General features: G+C 48.1%; 1 protein-coding gene across 1 annotated transcript in view; it reads right to left on the bottom strand.

Moving 5' to 3' along the window:
• Positions 1–281: 281 nt before the first annotated feature.
• LOC144510784 (extracellular serine/threonine protein kinase FAM20C-like) overlaps positions 282–19,257 on the bottom strand; it is a 107,237-nt gene continuing 88,261 nt past the window's right edge. Inside the window, exons 4-10 of the mRNA XM_078240664.1 lie at positions 15,230–15,322; positions 15,021–15,136; positions 12,739–12,919; positions 9,096–9,205; positions 6,672–6,753; positions 2,333–2,392; positions 282–1,162 (exon numbers count right to left, since the gene is read on the bottom strand). Coding sequence (XP_078096790.1) covers positions 910–1,162; positions 2,333–2,392; positions 6,672–6,753; positions 9,096–9,205; positions 12,739–12,919; positions 15,021–15,136; positions 15,230–15,322 — 895 coding nt within the window. The 3' untranslated portion in view covers positions 282–909. The remainder of the gene's footprint in view (positions 1,163–2,332; positions 2,393–6,671; positions 6,754–9,095; positions 9,206–12,738; positions 12,920–15,020; positions 15,137–15,229; positions 15,323–19,257) is intronic.

Genomic DNA, 19,257 nt, shown 5'->3' with positions numbered 1-19,257 from the left:
AGTCCAACTCGCCAACACCCCCGCTCTTGGTCTTCAGCGGTCCCTCGGGTGAAGAGTTAGAGGCTAAACCAGCAACGCCGGAGCTGTGTCTGAGTGGGAACCGGGGTGGGAAAGTGGGGAGCAGCTGGGAAGCAGTGTCCGCGAGGCCAAATCTGATTTGTGAAGACCACCAGCTTAGAAAGTCGCCCAGCCTGCACCAAACACCAACCCCCCAACAACCGCCCTCCCTGCCACATTCCACCCAATTAAACTGGAGATCCGGACACGACACAAGTTGTTGCCATAATCTTTATTGCACTTCCACCAAAATCGCAAAAAAAAAACAGTTACCACAAAATCCCAACCCCTGAAAACATTGCTAATGCGAAAGCCGCAGAAACCAGCTCGCCCGTCCGTACCTGTACACAAAGAACTCGGAACGCAAGGCTGGAGGTGGCAGATCGACACGTGTTGGGAAATTCCAAGGAGGGTCAACATTGCAGCTTCGCTGTCCCATTTCACAAGAAGAGCAATGCCTGGGTTGCTCAGATCAGTTTGACCAGCTTTCAAGTATTTTGCTCATCAGCATGTTTCCTCTTTATATATATATCTATATCTATATACATATATATATCTATTTGAAAATGTTTCTTCGCTTTTGCGATTGCACACTGCTGTTCAAATATTCACATCTCAGCATTGGATACCATCGAGAAAAACAAATAAACGGTTTAACTTAGAAACTTTTTTCGTTATAATAATCTGGGATGGAGTCTATACTTTACATATTTGGGAACAATTACATCTCTGTTCTGAATTCACTGAATTCAAGAAATAACATTAAATAGCCAGTCTCTGCAAGACTTTCCATTTTCTCACTGACACGAGTAAAAAAAAAACAACCGAGAGAAGGCGTCACGCTCCCCTCTACTACCTATTGGCGGCGATCGAATTGACGTTGTAAGCTAGGTCATTCTCCACCACCACACTGTGCCCTTCCTTTTCCACGCAGTCGCTGACCGACTTTAGGACGATTCGTAACCTCCTGTCCATGGCCTTGAGGTGGTCCTCTATAAGAATGGGCCAGAGTTTGTCCCGTAGGAGAGATTCGGCCATCACCTCACTCAGTTTGTACTCTTCCTTGGCTAATAGCTGTAGCCGGAGGTATGTTGATTCCTTTATTCTGTAACGATAGAGGCAATAGCATTAAGGCAAGGCAGAATCAATGTGTCCATATAGATGTCTCCCTAAACTTGAGCTGTGTTGCGGGAGGTTATGGCCTCGTGGTCTTCTTGCTAAACTATTAATCCAGAAACTCAGCTAATTTTGTGGTGACCTGGGTTTGAATCCCGTGACGGCAGATGGTTGAATTTGAATTCAATAAAAATATCTGGAATTAAGAATCTACTGACGACCATGAAACCATTGTCGATTGTTGGAAAAACCCATCTGGTTCACTAATGTCCTTTCGGGAAGGAAATCTGCTATCCCTAACCGGTCTGGCCTATATGTGACTCCAGAGCCACAGCAATGTGGTTGACTCTCAACTGCCCTCTGAAATGGCCGAGCAAGCCACTCAGTTCAAGGGCAACTAGGGATGGGCAGTAAACGCTGGCCAGCCGGCGATGCCTATGTCCCACAAAAAAACCATATTTGATTTGATTTATTATTGTCCCATGTATTGGGATACAGTGAAAAGTATTGTTTCTTGCGCTCTGTACAGACAAAACATGCCGTACAAAGGAGAGAGTGCAGAATATAGTGCCGCAGTTACAGATAGGGTGAAGAGAAAGATCGGCTTCATATAAGGTAGATCCATTCAAAGGTCTGATGGCAGCAGGGAAGAAGCTGTTTTCGAGTCAGTTGGTACGTGATCCCAGACTTTGGTAACTTTTTTCCGACGGAAGAAGGTGGAAGCGAGTATGCCCGGGATGCGTGGGGTCCTTAATTATGCTGTCAGTTTTTCCGTGGCAGCGGGAAGTGTAGACAGTGTCAACGGGTGGGAGGCTGGTTTGCGTGATGGACTGGGCTACATTCATAACCCTTTGTAGTTTCTTGCGGTCTTGGTCAGAGCACAAGACATATCAAATTGATACATCCGGAAAGGAAGCTAATATTGTTTATTTGTTCATGGGATATGGGTGTCGCTGGCTGGGCCAGCATTTATTGCATATCTCTAACTGGACTTGAAGATCTCTCTGGCAGGAATGACCAGAAAATCCTGCCCGATGATTTTGTCATTGGGAATGTAAGATTCCGCATTGGAAACATGAACTCAGAATTGTATCTGGAGGTTGCAGGCATGGAGGACACAGAAGGGTCAAGGGGGCAATCTCTAACCGCCTACACTTACCGACAGCACTGATTCAGTGGTACCAGGATGGAGAGCTCGTCATGAGAATGTTTTCCAAACCTGCAGGAGGACAACAAGAAAACATTAGAAACCATTGGTCCGTTTCCAAGAATTCCTCCTGAAATCCAGGAAAATTGTGCATTCGCACATGTTAATCATGGAGGATGACACAGTCTGACATCAGCAGTCGGGAAATTGCCGGAATCCCTTAGGAACATACTAACAGGACATGTAGGCCAGAATTCTCCAGTCTTGCACGCCCTGCCACCACTGCCAGCGAGGACGGAGAATTTGATGCTCAGCCAAATTTCCATTCACCGCAGCGGGACTGGAGAATCTCAGCCACGAGCGAGGTTGGCGAATATTGGCCACAGAAACTCAAAACATGCTTGTGCAAAGTCAACATGAATTTGTGAAGGGGAAACTATATGGTATATAAAAATAAAATACCACCGATGCTGGAAATCTGAAATAAAAACAGAAAATCCTGGAAAGGCTCAGCAGGCTGAGGGATGATCTTATAGAGGTCTATAAAATAATGAGGTGCATAGATCAGCTAGATAGTCAATATCTTCCCCCAAAGGTAAGGGAATCTAAAACTAGAGGGCAAAAGTTTAAGGTGAGAGGGGAGAGATACAAAAGGGTTCAGAGGGGCAATTTTTTCACACAGAGGGTGGTGAGGTTGTCTGGAACAAGCTGCCAGAGGTAGTAGTAGAGGCGGGTACAATTTTGTCTTTTAAAAAGCATTTAGATAGTTACATGGGTAAGACTGATATAGAGGGATATGGGTTCAAGGTGAGAGGGGGAAAGTTTAAGGGAGATGTGCAGGGGAAGTTTTTCACGCAGAGAGTGGTTCCAGGTCTCCACGCGCTGCCAGAGGAGGTGGTGGAAGCAGGAACATTAGCAACATTTAGGAGGCATCTAGATGGGTACATGAATAGGAAGAGAATAGAAGGATATGGTCCGAGTAAGGGCAAAAGGTTTTTTTTAAAGTTTAGTTAGGCACCATGATCGGCACAAGCTTGATGGACTGAAGGGCCTATTCCTGTGCTGTACTTCCTTGTTCTTTGACGCCAAGTAGACAAAGCTAAAACTCATGTGTTTAAGACAATGTGCAGCATTGACACCCCTTTTGGTTTATTAAACACACAGCGCTAAGACTCCACAGTTCTCACATATCAGAGGGTTTATACCCTCCTCACAATTCACAAAGCATCCAGCATTAACACTCCTCACACTCCACACACCCGTGTTGGCACTCCTCACAGTTTGCACAACAGTCTCCCAGGCTGTGATGACGCAAGCACTAACACATGCTTCTGACAGCTGAAGCCACTTAACCAACATGCTGTCCGCCACTAAGCGAAGTACTGCTCTGTGAGTGCAGACTGAATTCACACCTGCATTCCCCATCATTGAATCCTTTCACGTGATATGGGCGTCGCTGGCTAGGCCAGCAATTATTGCTGCAGTAACTCCCAACTGGAAAAGAACGGTGTTTCATTTTTATAAAGCAAAAGTTAAACCACAAGCCTGTGGTAAATGTAGACCAGTCCCATTCAGGTGTCGAGAAAGATCAGCTTCATATAAGGTAGGTCCATTCATGACAGCAGCAGGGAAGAAGCTGTTCTTGCGTCGGTTGGTATGTGACCTCAGGCTTTTCTATTTTTTTCCTGACGGAAGGAGGTGGAAGAGAGATGTCCGGGGTGCATGGGGTTCTTGATTACGTTGGCTGCTTTTCCGAGGCAGCGGGAAGTGTAGACGGTATCAATGGATGGGAGGCTGGTTTGCCTGATGGACTGGGCTACGTTCACGACCCTTTGTAGTTTCTTGCTGTCGTGGTCAGAGCAATTGCCCTTGCGAAGGTGATGATGAGCTGCCTTCTTGAACCGCTGCAGTCCCTGTGGTGTAGATACACCCACACTGCTGCTCCCTCTCTCTCTCTCTCTTCAGAAACACAGCTCAGTACTATCCCCCAGAACCCGTTCTGCCAGCTTTCCTCAGTAATCTACTCCAGAATTCAGCTGTCAAGCCAAGGCCGTATTTGCCCTCCCCGGAGGACATCAGCAATCCCACTGCGTTATTCTGGGGGAGAGCAGGAGAGCTCTCCCTGGAGTCCTGGCCAGTATATATCCCCCCACCAACATCAATAAATATAGCCGGGTGCCCAACGTTAACCTGACCGCCGACTCCTCATTAATCCTGAAACAGGCGCCTGCAACAGACCCACTCTGCTCGAGACTGTGTGAGAGGAGCTTCGCTGCTCCAGACACTGTCTGGTCTACTCCTGCTTCGATATGTTCTCAAGCTGATGATCGGGTCCTTATTGTGTCGCTGTTTGTGGGATCTTGCTGTGCACAAATCGGTTGCCGTGTTTCCTACATTACAACCATGACTCCACTTCCGAAAGTATCTCACCGCCTGTGAAATGTTTTGGGACGTCCTGGGTTGTTGAAAGATGCCGCGTAATTGCAAGTCTTTTCTCTCTGAAACTCCTCTGCGTCCACCCCAAGGTCTTGATGATCCCCTTGAACGGTTTAGTGCCCAGATTTGGACTCAATGATCCCAGTGAAGGACTGAATGGGTGATTGAGAGCAAAGCTTCCTCACGTTTGTACTCTCTGAGGCACACGTACATGCGCACGGACTGAGTCTGTTGCTGTGCTCTCTGCAGGATTGACGAACTATGACTAACACTACATTCTGCACCCTCCTTTTCTTCTCTATGAACAGTGATGCTTTGTCCGTACAGCGAGCAAGAAACAATACTTTCTACTGTATACTAATACACGTGGCAATAATAAATCAAATCAAATCAAAAATCAGCCAGCATAATCAAGGACTCCATGCACCGTGGACATTCCCTCTTCCACCTTCTTCCATCAGGAAAAAGATACAAAAGTCTGAGGCCACGTACCAAACTGACTCAAGAACAGCTTCTTCCCTGCTGCCGTCAGACTTTTGAATGGACCTACCTTGCATTAAGTTGATCTTTCTCTATACCCTAGCTATGACTGTAACACTACATTCTGCACTGTCTCCTTTCCTTCTCTATGTACGGTATGCTTTGTCTGCATAGCGCACAAGAAACAATACTTTTCACTGTATGTTAATACATGTGACAATCATAAATCAAATCAAAGCAAATCAAAGCTGTGGATGTCAGGGACTATCTCTGTTCTCATCTTCCTTCCCCTGATGAGATTAACTAGCTGCAGCCTTGGGGCTCTCACTCATGTAGATATTGGAGGCTCTCGCTCGCGTTGTTAATTCAGGTGCTGATGGAGAACCAGCAGTTAACAGCTGCCCATGTTTCTTGGGGAAAGTAATGGGACATTGTTAGATCAGGAAATAGCTCTACCTCACCGCTGCCCTGCTCAGTGAGTGAATCAGCCGTGGCAGCTATTCTTAAACAGTAACGTGCTGGTTTGGGTCATGTTACAAATGATGGATTAAGTGATGCGGAGACTTCTCCTCGAAGCGTGCTTTGAGAAGCGGCCCCCCCTTCCGTCAGACTCAAGGAGGTAATTTTGTACCCACTGGAGGATTGCTTGGGGCAGTGTTGTACTGGCCTCAGGGTAGAAGACATTGAACAGTGCGATTAACCCTCCGCAGCAGCAGAATTCAGGTCAGGATATTGCTACTGGCCAGACATCGCTGCTATCAGTGCTACAGAGGATCAGGATACGCTATAGAGCAAAGCTCTGATCAGCCCGGCTTCACTATGGGAACTTTAACCTTTCAAAGAAGAATCCTCTCAATTTCTTTCCTTGAACAACTCACTCCGCACAAGCTGCCTATTGAACGAGGACATTTATTGTACCACACAGCGTGGCTGCACTCATCAAGATTGCTGTAAACTACATTACAACAATCAATATAATAAAATTAAACAGGTCTGTCAACCTGCTTTCACACCCAGACGCAGAGGTACATGAACACACATACAATGCACACACACATGCGCGCACATGCTCAAACACACGCACATACTCAAACATACATGCTCAAACCCACACATACATGCTCAAACACACAGACACATATGCTCACACACGCTCAAACCCACACAACACACACATGATCGAACACACATGTGCACACATGCTCAAATACGCACGCTCAAACCCACACGCACACGTGATCAAATACACAAGTGCACACACATGCTCAAGTACACACCCTTAAACCCACAAGCACACATGCTCAAACCCACAAGCATACTCACACACAGACACTCAAATACACACAGCATGTCCATTGATGAGCACACATTCACACACACACTCACACATTTACACGAGTTGAATCAGAAGCCACTATCTTTTGTTTCTCCTTACCCTCTTCCATTGTCCAGATGGATAATAAATGAATCATTTCCAAACTTTTCAAAAGTCTCATAATGGTGGCGGTCCATATTTCCTGTAAGAGGAAGGAGCAGGAAAGCAGTTAGACCGGGTGCAGTCAGTGTGACATGCTTAACACCCTGGAGACCAGCCCTGGCCCAGTCCCACTGCCTGCCTCACCCTGGCGCCTGTCCTTCCTCCCAAGCGAGCCCAGACTCTGGGTGTTGGTGGGAGGCAGCGGTGCCGAGGGCAAGCTCAATCTCATCCTCATTCATGCCGAACCTTCTAACAGGAGCCACTGGACAGGATTGGGAATGCAACCCAATCTGCTCTTCCCCAATTGGAGCCCTTTGACCACCAACTGGGGTCACCGAATCTGACTGGACAAATTCCTGGAGGTTTCATCACATGATCTATTGCCAATTGCTCCAACCCTACCTTTGATTGGTTGCCCAATCTGCCCTTCGTTATGGAGCCTCGCCTTCCCTTGCAGTTGGAAAGTGTACGCAATTAACTTTAAAAAATTCATTCGTGGGACATGGGCGTCACTGGCTGGCCAGCATTTATTGTCCATCCCAAGTTTCCCAATGGCAGTTGAGAGTCAACCACATTGCCGTGGCTCTGGAGTCACATGTAGGCCAGACCAGATAAGGATGGCAGATTTCCTTCCCTAAAGGACATTAGCGAACGAGATGGGTTTTTCCGACAATCGACAATGGTTTCATAGTCATCAGTAGATTCTTAATTCCAGATATTTTTTATTGAATTCAAATTCCCACCACCTGCTGTGGCGGGATTCGAACCTGGGTTCCCACAACTGATTGGATGTTTCTTAATTGTCAATGAGCCCTATTTACTCAACTCAGATATTTTTAACAACTAACTAGGTGCTCAAAGGAAGTGAAACGAAAGCCACACAATTTGCTTTCGAGCACCTTTGACTTTACCCCTGGGTTTTGCTTACAGTAATGTCCTGGGGATTAACCTTCGCTTCCTGGGGACTCCTGGAGGGTTGACAACCCCACTCAGAAAGCTGTTGAATCTGAGGGTCAATGGAAAACTTTGGAACTGAGATTCATGGATGTTTATAACATAAGGTGACAGAAACAGGGCAGGTAAATGAAGTTAAGACGTGGATCGGCCATGATCTCATTGACCAATGGTATCACCATCACTGAATCCTTGGGGTTGCCATTGACCAGAAACTCAACTGGACTCATCACATAAACACAGTGGCTACAAGAACAGGTCAGAGGCTAGGAATACTGCGCCGAGTAACTCACCTCCTGACTCCCCGAAGCCTGTCCACCATCTCCAAAGCACAAGTCAGGAGTGTGATGGAATACTCCCCACTTGCCTGGATGGGTGCAGCTCCAACAACACTCAAGATGCTTGACACCATCCAGGACAAAGCAGCCCACTTGATTGGCACCACATCTACAAACATCCACTCCCTCCACCACTGACGCTCAGTAGCAGCAGTGTGTAGTATCTACAAGATCCACTGCAGCAATTCACCAAGGATCCTTAGACAGCACCTTCCAAACCCATGGCCACTTCCATCTAGAAGGACAAGGGCAGCAGATACATGGGAACACCACCACCTGCAAGTTCCCTTCCAAGCCACTCACCATCCTGACTTGGAATTATATCGCCGTTCCTTCACAGTCGCTGGGTCAAAATCCTGGAATTCTCTCCCTAACGGCATTGTGGGTCAACCCGCAGCACGTGGACTGCAGCGATTCAAGAAGACAGCTCACCACCACCTTCTCAAGGGCAACTAGGGATGAGTAGTAAATGCTGGCAACACCCATGTCCCACGAATGAATATTAAAATAAAGATGGAACAGGTTTGGGGGGCTAAATGGCCTCCTCCTGTCCTTGTGCTCTGGGTAAGATCAACTGACTTTGCACAGGTTGAGAGCCAAACCTGCATTCTCCCTGTCTAGTGCCTTTACCGGAAGAACACCAAGGGTTTCCCAAACATTTGATCCATTTCTCAGTGAGCCATATCCTCACTCCTGAGTCACAAAGTTGGAACTTTCTTATTCCAGGTCCTGAGCTCAAAATTTGAGGCCGACGCTGAGAGTGCAGTACTGATGTAGTGCTACACTGCCTGAGGTGCTGTTTCAGGTGGCTGTAAAAGATTCCACTGCTATTCTGAGGAAGAGCAGTGGGAAGCGTTCTCTCCGATGCACTGCACAATATTTATCCCTCAGTGAACAGATGATCTGGTCATTGTCACACTGCTGATTGTGGGAGCTTGCTGTGCACAAATTGGCTGTCATGATTTCCACATTGCAGCCACTCCAAAAGTACTTCATTGGCTGGAAAGGGCTTCGAGGTGTCATGAAAGGTGCTATGTAAATGCAAGTATTTCTTTCTTCCTAACTTCGGAAGTAGAGCAAACTTATTTACCCATCAGAAAGTCAAAGATAGTCATGTCGATGAGATCGAGGAGGCGGGTGCCACTGTTGTAAGGGGCAGTCTGTTTGACTTCCTCGCAATAGTCAGGATCAACTTCCCACCTGTTGAGAAGAAACAGAAATGTTTTGTAAAAGAATGCGCTCCCACTGTGCAGCGAGCAAGATACCAGTGCCTCGCCACCCCGCCACTATCCTTCCTAAACTCGGACAATCGCCTGGTGATAATAATGTTTCTGTTTATCCCAGCGCATAACAACAACATCCCAGGCTGATCCCAGAATCTATTGGGGGTGGCACAGTGGCACTGTGGTTAGCACTGCTGCCTCACAGGGACCCGGGTTCGATTCCTGGTTTGGGTCACTGTCTGTGTGGAGTTTGCACGCTCTCCCCGTGTCTGCGTGGGTTTCCTCCGGGTGCTCCGGTTTCCTCCCACAGTCCAAAGATGTGCGGTTAGGTTGATTGGCCATGGTAAATTGACCCTTAGTGTCAGGGAGATTAGCAGGGTAAATACGTGGGGTTCCACTAATAGGGCCTGGGTGGGATTGTTGTCAGTGCAGGCTGAATGGGCTGAATGGCCTGCTCCTGCACTGTAGGGATTCTATGATTCTTCTATGATTCTATTGATACAGAGTCAGCAGTCTGTGTCACAATACTGAAGCTCGTGGACTTCAATGTTAATTCCATAAGAAGAAAATATTTTCCTGCTTACTCCAATTCAGGTTTGCGGGGCCTACCCCACAGACACTGGGCACTAGGCGGGGTACACCCAGGACAGATGGGAGTCCAACACAGGGCACACACTCACTCACACTAAGGGGCAACTTAGCATGGCCAATCCACCTAACCCGCACATCTTTCGGATTGTGGGAGGAAACCGGAGCACCCAGGGGAAACCCACGCAGACATGGGGAGAACGTGCAAACTCCACACAGACAGTGACCCAAGGCCAGAAATGAACCCGGGTCCCTGACGCTGTGAGGCAGCAGTACTAACCACTGTGCCACCCAATTCCATATTTTGTGGATTGTATCTCTAATCATCTGTCCTGGAGCCAGTGGATTCAACAATAAATTGGAGTCCTTTTCGCTCTTCTCAAAGGTGCAAATGTTAACTAGGTGTTTGGTCATTTACTCTAATAACTCCTTACCTGACTCAGCATCAAACACTTTGGTGAATGGCCTCGGGATGTTGAGTTACATTAAAGGCATTGTTGATGGATAGCTTCAGAAGGAAATGTTGCTTAAAGAAGGGAACTTCTGAGAATGGTATTGGTTTGACTTTATGATTTGACCCTGACGACACTGTCTCCATCCCTGATGAAATTATTAAGCACTTGGAGAAAAATGAGTTGATTGAAGTTCAGGATTTCTAAAGAAAGGGTCGTGGCTGGTCAGAAGTCTTTTGATGGGATTTCTGTCGAGGTCATTAAACGTAGTGGAGACAGATTTTGAAAAGCCCACTTGATTAAGATTATAGAATCCCACAGCGCAGAAGGCGGCCATTTGGCCCATTGAGTCTGCACCGACCACAATCCCACCCAGGCCCTATCCCCATAACCCATTCATTTACCCGAGCTAGTGCCCCTGACACTAATGGGCAGTTTAGCATGGCCAGTCCACCTAACCCCGCACATCTTTGGAGTGTGGGAGGAAACCGGAGCGCCCAAAGGAAATCCACGGAGACACAGGGAGAACGTGCAAGACTCCACACAGACAGTGACCCAAGCCAGGAATCGAACCAAGGTCCCTGATGCTGTGAGGTAACAGTGCTAACCACTGTACCACCGTGCCGATCCTTAGTTAAGATCGCCAGTCAGAAAGCCGTATGCAGCAGAGTTCACCTCATATTTCTGAGCAGTTATGGGCGGCACAGTGGCATAGTGGTTAGCATTGCTGTCTCACAGCACCAGGGACCTGGGTTCAATTCTGACCTTGGGTGACTATCTGTGTGGACTTCACATGTTCTCCACATGTCTTCTAGAAGGCGTTTGACAAGATGCCGCATAAAAGACCGATCCAAAACATGAGATGGCAGGGGATTGAGAGTAGAGTGCTAGATTGGATTGAGGATTGGCTGACTGAGAGAAAGCAGAGGGTTGGGATAAATGGGTCCTTCTCTGGCTGGTGAAATGTAGCCAGCGGGTGTCGTAGGGGTCAGTCCTCAGACCTCAACTGTTTACAATCTATATAAATGATCTGCAAACAAGGACAGAGCGTAACAGCAAAATTTGCGAATGATACTAAAATAGGTGGGAAAGCAGGCAGTGAAGAGGATATAAAGATTTTATAGACGGATATAGATAGGCTGGGAGAATGGGCCAAAATTTAGCAGACGGTGTTTAATGTGGATTAGTGTGAAGTTATCCATTTTGGCAGGAAAGATAAAACGGCAAATTATTACCTAAATGGAAAGCAGATTCAAAATATGTCTGGACAAAGGGAGCTGATCATGAATCGCAGAAAGTCGTCATACAGGTGCAGCATGTAATAAAAAAGGCAAATGGGATGTTGGCATTTATTGCAAAGGGACTGGAGTATAAAAGTAGAGAAGCGTTGTTTCAATTGTATAGGGTGTTGGTGAGACCACATCTGGAGTATTGTGTTCATTTTTGGTCTCCTTATTTGAGGAAGGATGTGGTGGCATTGGAGGCAGTTCAGAGGAGGTTCACCAGATTGATTCCGGGGATGAAAGGGTTGACGTATGAGGAGAGACTAAACCGTTTGGGCTTGTACTCGCTGGAGTTTAGGAAGATGAGAGGGAGTCTGATCAAAGTATATGACATTTTAAAAGGGATTGATAAAGTAAATGTCGACCAAATGTTTCCTCTTATGGGACAATCTAGAACAAGAGGTCACAGGTATAGGTTGAGAGGTGGTAGATTTAGCACTGAGCTGAAGAGGAACTACTTCTCGCAGAGGGTGGTGAATTTGTGGAACTCGCTGCCCCATAGCGCGGTGGAGCCTGAATCATTAAATGGTTTCAAGGAGGAGATAGATATATTTCCAATAAAAAAGGGAAAGAGGGATATGGGGAACAGGTGGGGAGGTGGATTTGAGACCAGGGAGAAATTAGCCATGATCTGATTGAATGGCGGAGCAGGCTCAAAGGGCTGAATTTGCCGACTTCTGTTCTTAATTCCTATGTTCCTTTATCTGCATGGGATTCCTCCGGGTGCTCCAGTTTCCTAACACAACCCAAAGATGTGCAGGTTAGGTGAATTACCTATGTTGAATTGCCCCTTAGTGTCCCAAGATATATAGATTAGGGGGTTTCGGGGGTAAAGACTTGGGGTTACGGGGTAAGTATAGGTAAGAGACAGTGCAGACTCGATGGGCCAAATGGCCTCCTTCAGCACTATCAGGATTCTATGAATTTCCTGGCTTTTGGTGGGATGAACTGGGGAAGAGGGCGATGAAACTGTCAATCCAATTGCTATCTCTACTTCACCAAATCAAGTCATATGTGAACCTACAACACTCTTTCTATGATTCTTCAAAGAACCACTGTCCCTTTAACAAGCCACTGTTAGCATGGAACCTTAAAGAGAAGCTGCCCCTTTAACAAACTAACTCAAACTTATGCTGATCTTTACAGCGCCTCTGTCCCTTTAAGAATCCACCCTTACTTGAACTTACTCAGCTCTCTTGCGTTTATGGTATGACCGTCGCCATGGATTCCTCCAGGTTTTCCTTTTGGCTATCGCCAGGTCTGGTAGAAAAGCAGCCAGCGAGCCCTCAATCTGATCAGGCTTCCCGCACAGAGCATGCTCAGTGGAGCAGTAATAGGAACACTCCCCGTAGAAGCACACGTTGTTGGCTGGTTGAGGAAACAGAGGCGTACAAACACAGTCAGCGTCAACAGGTCACAGGGCAGAGAAACATTTACCGCACGGAAGGACTCCATTCGGCCCTTCCTGGCCAGTAGAGAGCTATGATGTGGAGATGCCGACGTTGGACTGGGGTAAACACAGTAAGAAGTTTAACAACACCAGGTTAAAGTCCAACAGGTTTATTTGGTAGCAAAAGCCACACAAGCTTTCGGAGCTCCAAGCCCCTTCTTCAGGTGAGTGGGAATTCTGTTCACAAACAGGGCATATAAAGACACAGACTCAATTTACATGAATAATGGTTGGAATGCGAATACTTACAGCTAATCAAGTCTTTAAGAAACAAAACAACGTGAGTGGAGAGAGCATCAAGACAGGCTAAAAAGATGTGTATTGTCTCCAGACAAGACAGCCAGTGAAACTCTGCAGGTCCAGGCAACAGTGGGCGTTACAAATAGTGTGACATGAACCCAATATCCCGGTTGAGGCCGTCCTCGTGTGTGCGGAACTTGGCTATCAGTTTCTGCTCAGCGACTCTGCGCTGTCATGTGTCGCGAAGGCCGCCTTGGAGAACGCTTACCCGAATATCAGAGGCCGAATGCCCGTGACCGCTGAAGTGCTCCCCAACAGGAAGAGAACAGTCTTGCCTCCGAAAGCTTGTGTGGCTTTTGCTACCAAATAAACCTGTTGGACTTTAACCTGGTGTTGTTAAACTTCTTACAGTAGAGAGCTACCCAGCCTGATCCCACTCTCCCAGCTCTTTCAGTTACAGTACTTCAAGAGAATGTGCAAACAGTCCTTCAAGGCAGCGAGGGTTTCTGTCTTTATTCCTCTCTTTTGGGGAGTGAGTCCCAGACCCCCCCTCACCACAACCACCACCCCATGGGCAATTGGCACTTGATGCAAGTTGCCTGGTTCAAGTGCATTGCAGTGGTCTGGGGCATTGGCTCTGCAATTTGTCGGATTTGGACGACATGGTGGCACAGTGGTCAGCATGGCTGTCTCACATTGCCAGGGACCCGGGTTCAATTCCAGCCTTGGGTGACTGTCCGTGTGGAGTTTGCACATTCTGCCTGTGTCTGCGTGGGTTTCTTCTGGGCGCTCTGGTTTCCTCCCACACTCCAATGATGTGCAGGTTAGGTGGGTTGGCCATGCTAAATTGCCCCTTAGTATCTCAAGATGTGCAGGTTATGTGGATTGGCAATGCAAAATTGGCCCTACGTACGCCAGAGTGTGTGGGTTAGGGGGATTAGCAGGATAAATATGTAGGGTTACGGACATAGGACTTGGATAGGATGCTCTGTCGAAGAGTTGGTGCAGACTCGATGGGCCAAATGGCCTCCTTCTGCACTGGAGGGATTCTATGATTCAATGATTCAGTTTCTGGGGGGTGTGCAGGACAGGACAGAATGGCCATAAGGCGATTCTCAAGCAGGTGGTCTCTTCACTCTTACCTTGAAGCCAGAGCTCTGAGCTACCGTACTCTCCTGTGGCCACCATCCCTACTGTCTGAGCAAAGGGCTTGATCTCTATAAACACTTCCAAATAACCCTGAGTGGCAGCAAATGTTCGAGGATCTCATTTTCAGTGGCCATGGCACCCTGCAAGGCAGTTGTGCCTTTGTACCCGGGGGGCAAAACACTAACAATGGCACCTCCATCCCCACTCCCCGATGCCCGCCTGTGAGGCTATTTACAGAATAAAGCTCTCTTCATGTTGACCCTGCAATGCACCGCCATCTGAATCTCAGGAGAATCCCTCCCCTCCCCCACCGTTTCCCCCACCCGTCCAACCTCTGGCCCCTCTGAAGGGGTTAATTTTGCCACCCCAATGGGAAGGTCACAGCTGAAGAGAGTTCTTTGCAGAGTTTGTCTGGATTGCGCGCTCAGCTTTCTGGGTTCTGAACCCACGGGCCAGTTAAGGTATTGACGTTGCACACCATGTGACCCCCTGTGAGCAACACCGCCCCGCCCCACTTGACCCCTCCTTGACCCCTGCCAAGGGTTAACCCATCGATCGCCCCCTCCCTTTGCTGCCGAAAGGTGGAAGCCTGAGGCGGGCGCGCGGACCCCGTTAAATCAGCTTCCTTACCCGGCGAGATGAAGAACGTCCTCCAGAGTTTTTTGTCGCGGGTCACGTCTCTGATTTCTCTCGTCATGTTGACCAGCCTTCCGGCCACGGGCGGAACACGCCGGAAATCCAAGATTCTTTGAGGTGGGGGTGGGAAAGCCAGAAGGTTAGACCAGAATGGGAGTGCGGGAGCAATCTAAAACATCCTTTCTTTGACTGGCAAACCTTACCTGTCCAGGTGGAAAGCAGCAATCTCGGAGTTGTGCCGCTCGTAATCAGAGAAATAGAAGAAATCGGGAGGTGTCACCTGCTCCCTGGTTTGCCTGGAAAAGAAGACCAGGTTTAGGAGTTGTTTTCATTCACGGCATGTGGACATCAGTGGCAAGGCCACCATTTCATACCCATCTCTAACCTCCCTCGGGTAGTGCGCCACCTTTCTGAATACAACCGATTGCTTCGCAAAGCCCTTTCCCAGTCCAGAGTCAACGTTGCTGTAGACCTGGAGTTTAAGTTGTTCAGTTAACATGTTTAAGTTTATTTATTAGTGTCACAAGTAGGCTTACATTAACACTGCAATGAAGTTACTATGAAAATCCCCTAGTCGCCACACTCCGGCGCCTATTTGGGTAACACTGAGGGAGAATTTAGCATGGCCAATGCACCCTAACCAGCAGGTCTTTTGGGAGGAAACTGGAGCACCCGGAGGAAACCCACGCAGACACAGGAGAGTTGAGCTGACAAGCACGATATATATAGACAAAGACTCAATTGCAAGATAATAGTTGGAAAGCGAGTCTTTACAGGCAAGAACAAACAAAGAACAAAGAACAATACAGCACAGGAACAGGCCCTTCGGCCCTCCAAGCCCGCGCCGCTCCCCGGTCCAGGATTGAATCCTGAATCCAGGATCCCCGCCCAATTTACCAGCCTATCTACATCCTAATATCCTATCCACCGAGCTGTCCCTCACAGCTACGATGCTTTGTTCATTACAACCTATTAACTCACCCCCACCCCCCCATTCCAGACCATGTGATCTCCAGGGAGAGGCGAAAACCCAGAGTGAAAAACCCCAGGGCCAATATGGGGAAAAAAAATCTGGGAAATTCCTCTCCGACCCCCTGAGGCGATCGAAACGAGTCCAGGAGATCACAATGGCCCTGATCGGAAAATGCTTCCCAACCCTAGTCATTTCCACTTCCACGAACACCATCTGAATTCTCTGCCCCCGAGACAGGTTCCCAACTATCCGCAGTCTCGCTCTGTACTGGCACCAGCAAGACGAGAAACAAGGAACAATTAGCCCGCGCCGCTCCCTGGTCCAAACTAGACCACTCTTTTGTATCCCTCCATTCCCACTCCGTTCATATAGCTGTCTAGATAAGTCTTAAACATTCCCAGTGTGTCCGCCTCCACCACCTTGCCCGGCAACACATTCCAGGCCCCCACGACCCTCTGTGTGAAATATGTCCTTCTGATATCTGTGTTAAACCTCCCCCTCTTCACCTTGAACCTATGACCCCTCGTGAACGTCACCACCGACCCGGGGAAAAGCTTCCCACCGTTCACCCTATCTATGCCTTTCATAATTTTATACACCTCTATTAAGTCTCCCCTCATCCTCCGTCTTTCCAAGGAGAACAACCCCAGTTTCCCCAATCTCTCCTCATAACCAAGCCCCTCCATACCAGGCAACATCCTGGTAAACCTCCTCTGTACTCTCTCCAAAGCCTCCACGTCCTTCTGGTAGTGTGGCGACCAGAACTGGACGCAGTATTCCAAATGCGGCCGAACCAACGTTCTATACATCTGCAACATCAGACCCCAACTCTTATACTCTATGCCCCGTCCTATAAAGGCAAGCATGCCATATGCCTTCTTCACCACCTTCTCCACCTGTGACGTCACCTTCAAAGATCTGTGGACTTGCACACCCAGGTCCCTCTGCGTCTCTACACCCTTTATGGTTCTTCCATTTATCGTGTAGCTCCTCCCTACATTATTCCCACCAAAATGCATCACTTCGCATTTATCAGGATTGAACTCCATCTGCCATTTCCTTGCCCGCACCTGGCAATCAAGTCTTTACAGGTACAGTCCCAACTCTCCACTCGCCTGATGAAGGAGCAGCACTCCGAAAGCTCGCGATACCAAATAAACCTGTTGGACTTTAACCTGGAGGTGTGAGATTTCTTACTGTGCCCACCCCAGTCCAATGCCGGCATCATTATATGTATGGCGCACAAGAAACAATACTTTATACCAATACATGCAACAATAATAAATCAAATCAAATCAAATCGGGGTGTTCGATCAGATTTGGCGCTCGGGTCCCTGTGGCGGGGATGCACTCCCACTGACTTTAAAATGGAGCTGAGCCACTGTTGGCACCAGGCCAGGGGCCTAGTGAACAAACGCAGGTGGCCTAGGGGCTGCCTAGCAGCTGGGCACTCCAGTAATTGACAGCGACTGTCTGACATGTTGAGAAATCTCGGCGTACAATGAGAAGCCGGAGAAGGAGAACAAGCCTGCGCTGCGCAGGAGACTCACACAGTATCTAATTATAGAGGGGAGGAGAACACCCTTCTCCCAGCTAAGAAAATTAGATCCATTATCAGAGAATATTATTCTGAATATTCATAGCCCTGCCATCAGCATTCAAAGCAGCCAGGCTCCCTCCTGTACAGTAATAGTGGGCCAAATGTCACAGTCGCAACAGGAGCATCAGTAATTGCAAATCGTCATGGCTATGGTAATTGCTCCTTTAATTCTTAATCTAATGAATGTGGCCCAAGACATGTCAGTGAGAAAATCATAGGTTTCCGTCAGATTAATTGAATTGAGTCTTTCCTTGCAGAATCCAAATATATAATTTCCTAACGCACAAAACACAGGGGACTCTTGGTAAATTTCGACAAGCATTGACTCCGAAAGCCTTCATTGTGTGCTTGGAAGCTTCCTCTTAGAGAGGAGTGTTTACATTGAGATCCCAGGCTTAATGTGATTAACAAGGCAGGGTCCTGATCATCTGTGTGTGTGTGTGATGGGGTTTCAGAGGTGGCGGGTATCATAGACACATAGGATCCCTACAATACAGACGGATACCATTCGGCCCATCATGTCCGCACCGACTCTCCGACAGAGCATCCTACCCAGACCTTACCCCCGTAACTCCACATATTTACCCTGCTAATCCCCCCCTAACCTACACATGTCGGGACACTAAGGGGTAATTTAGCACGGCCGATCCACCTAACATGCACATCTTTGGAGTGTGAGGGGAAACCGGAGCACCCGGAGGAAACCCAGGCAGACACGGGGAGAATGTGCCAACTCCACATAGACAGTGACCCGAGGCCGGTATTGAACCCGGGTCCCTGGCGCTGTGAGGCAGCAGTGCTAACCACTGCACCACCATGTCGCCCGCGATACAGGCTATGCCAGCATCCTATAAACAGCCCAGGCTTCCTGAGCCCTGTGGTTTCGTCGGCCCCAAAGATGTACCCAATTGGAGGCAAATTCCCATTCCGTAAACGCCAGATTAGAAAGGAAGGTAGAGTTTGCATTTATGTAATGTCTTTCACAACCTACAGGGTGTCCCAAAGTGCTTTGCAGCCAGTTTTGAACACTTCTGAGGTGTTGGAATGTAGGAAGTGCAGCAGCCAATTCGTTCACAGCAAGCTCCCACAAACAGCAATTTGACAATGACCAGGATCGGAATTCTCCGGCCATTCACGCCCCGTTACCGCTGCCAGCGAGAATGGGGAATTTGGCGCTCAGTCAAATCTCCATTTACTGCAGCAGGAACAGAGAATCCCAGCTGCGGGCAAGGTCGGAGAATTCCAGCTCAAATTATCTGTCCTTGTGCTAATTGAAGGATCAATACTGGACACTGGGGAGAACACCCTGATAAGCTTCAAATAGTGGCCCATGATTCATAGAATCCCTACAGTGCAGAAGAAGGACATTCAGCCCATCTAGTTTGCACCGTCTCTCTGAGACAGCATCTTACCCAGGCCCTAACCCTGTAACCCCACATATTTACCACGGCTAATCCATTTAACCTACACATCTTGGGACACTAAGGGGCAATTTAGCATGGCCAATCTACCTAACCAGCACACCTTTCGGACTGTGGGAGGTAACCGGAGCAACAGGAGGAAACCCACGCCGAGACGGGGAGAACGCGCAGACTCCACACAGACAGTGACCCGAGGCCGGGATTGAACCTGGGTCCCTGGTAGCAGTGCTAACCACA

This window comes from Mustelus asterias, chromosome 23, assembly GCF_964213995.1.
Source record: "Mustelus asterias chromosome 23, sMusAst1.hap1.1, whole genome shotgun sequence".
In the NCBI taxonomy this organism is placed as follows: Eukaryota; Metazoa; Chordata; class Chondrichthyes; order Carcharhiniformes; family Triakidae; genus Mustelus; species Mustelus asterias.
Note: the sequence above shows the minus strand (reverse complement) of the source record. Positions and strands in the feature narration are given on the sequence as shown.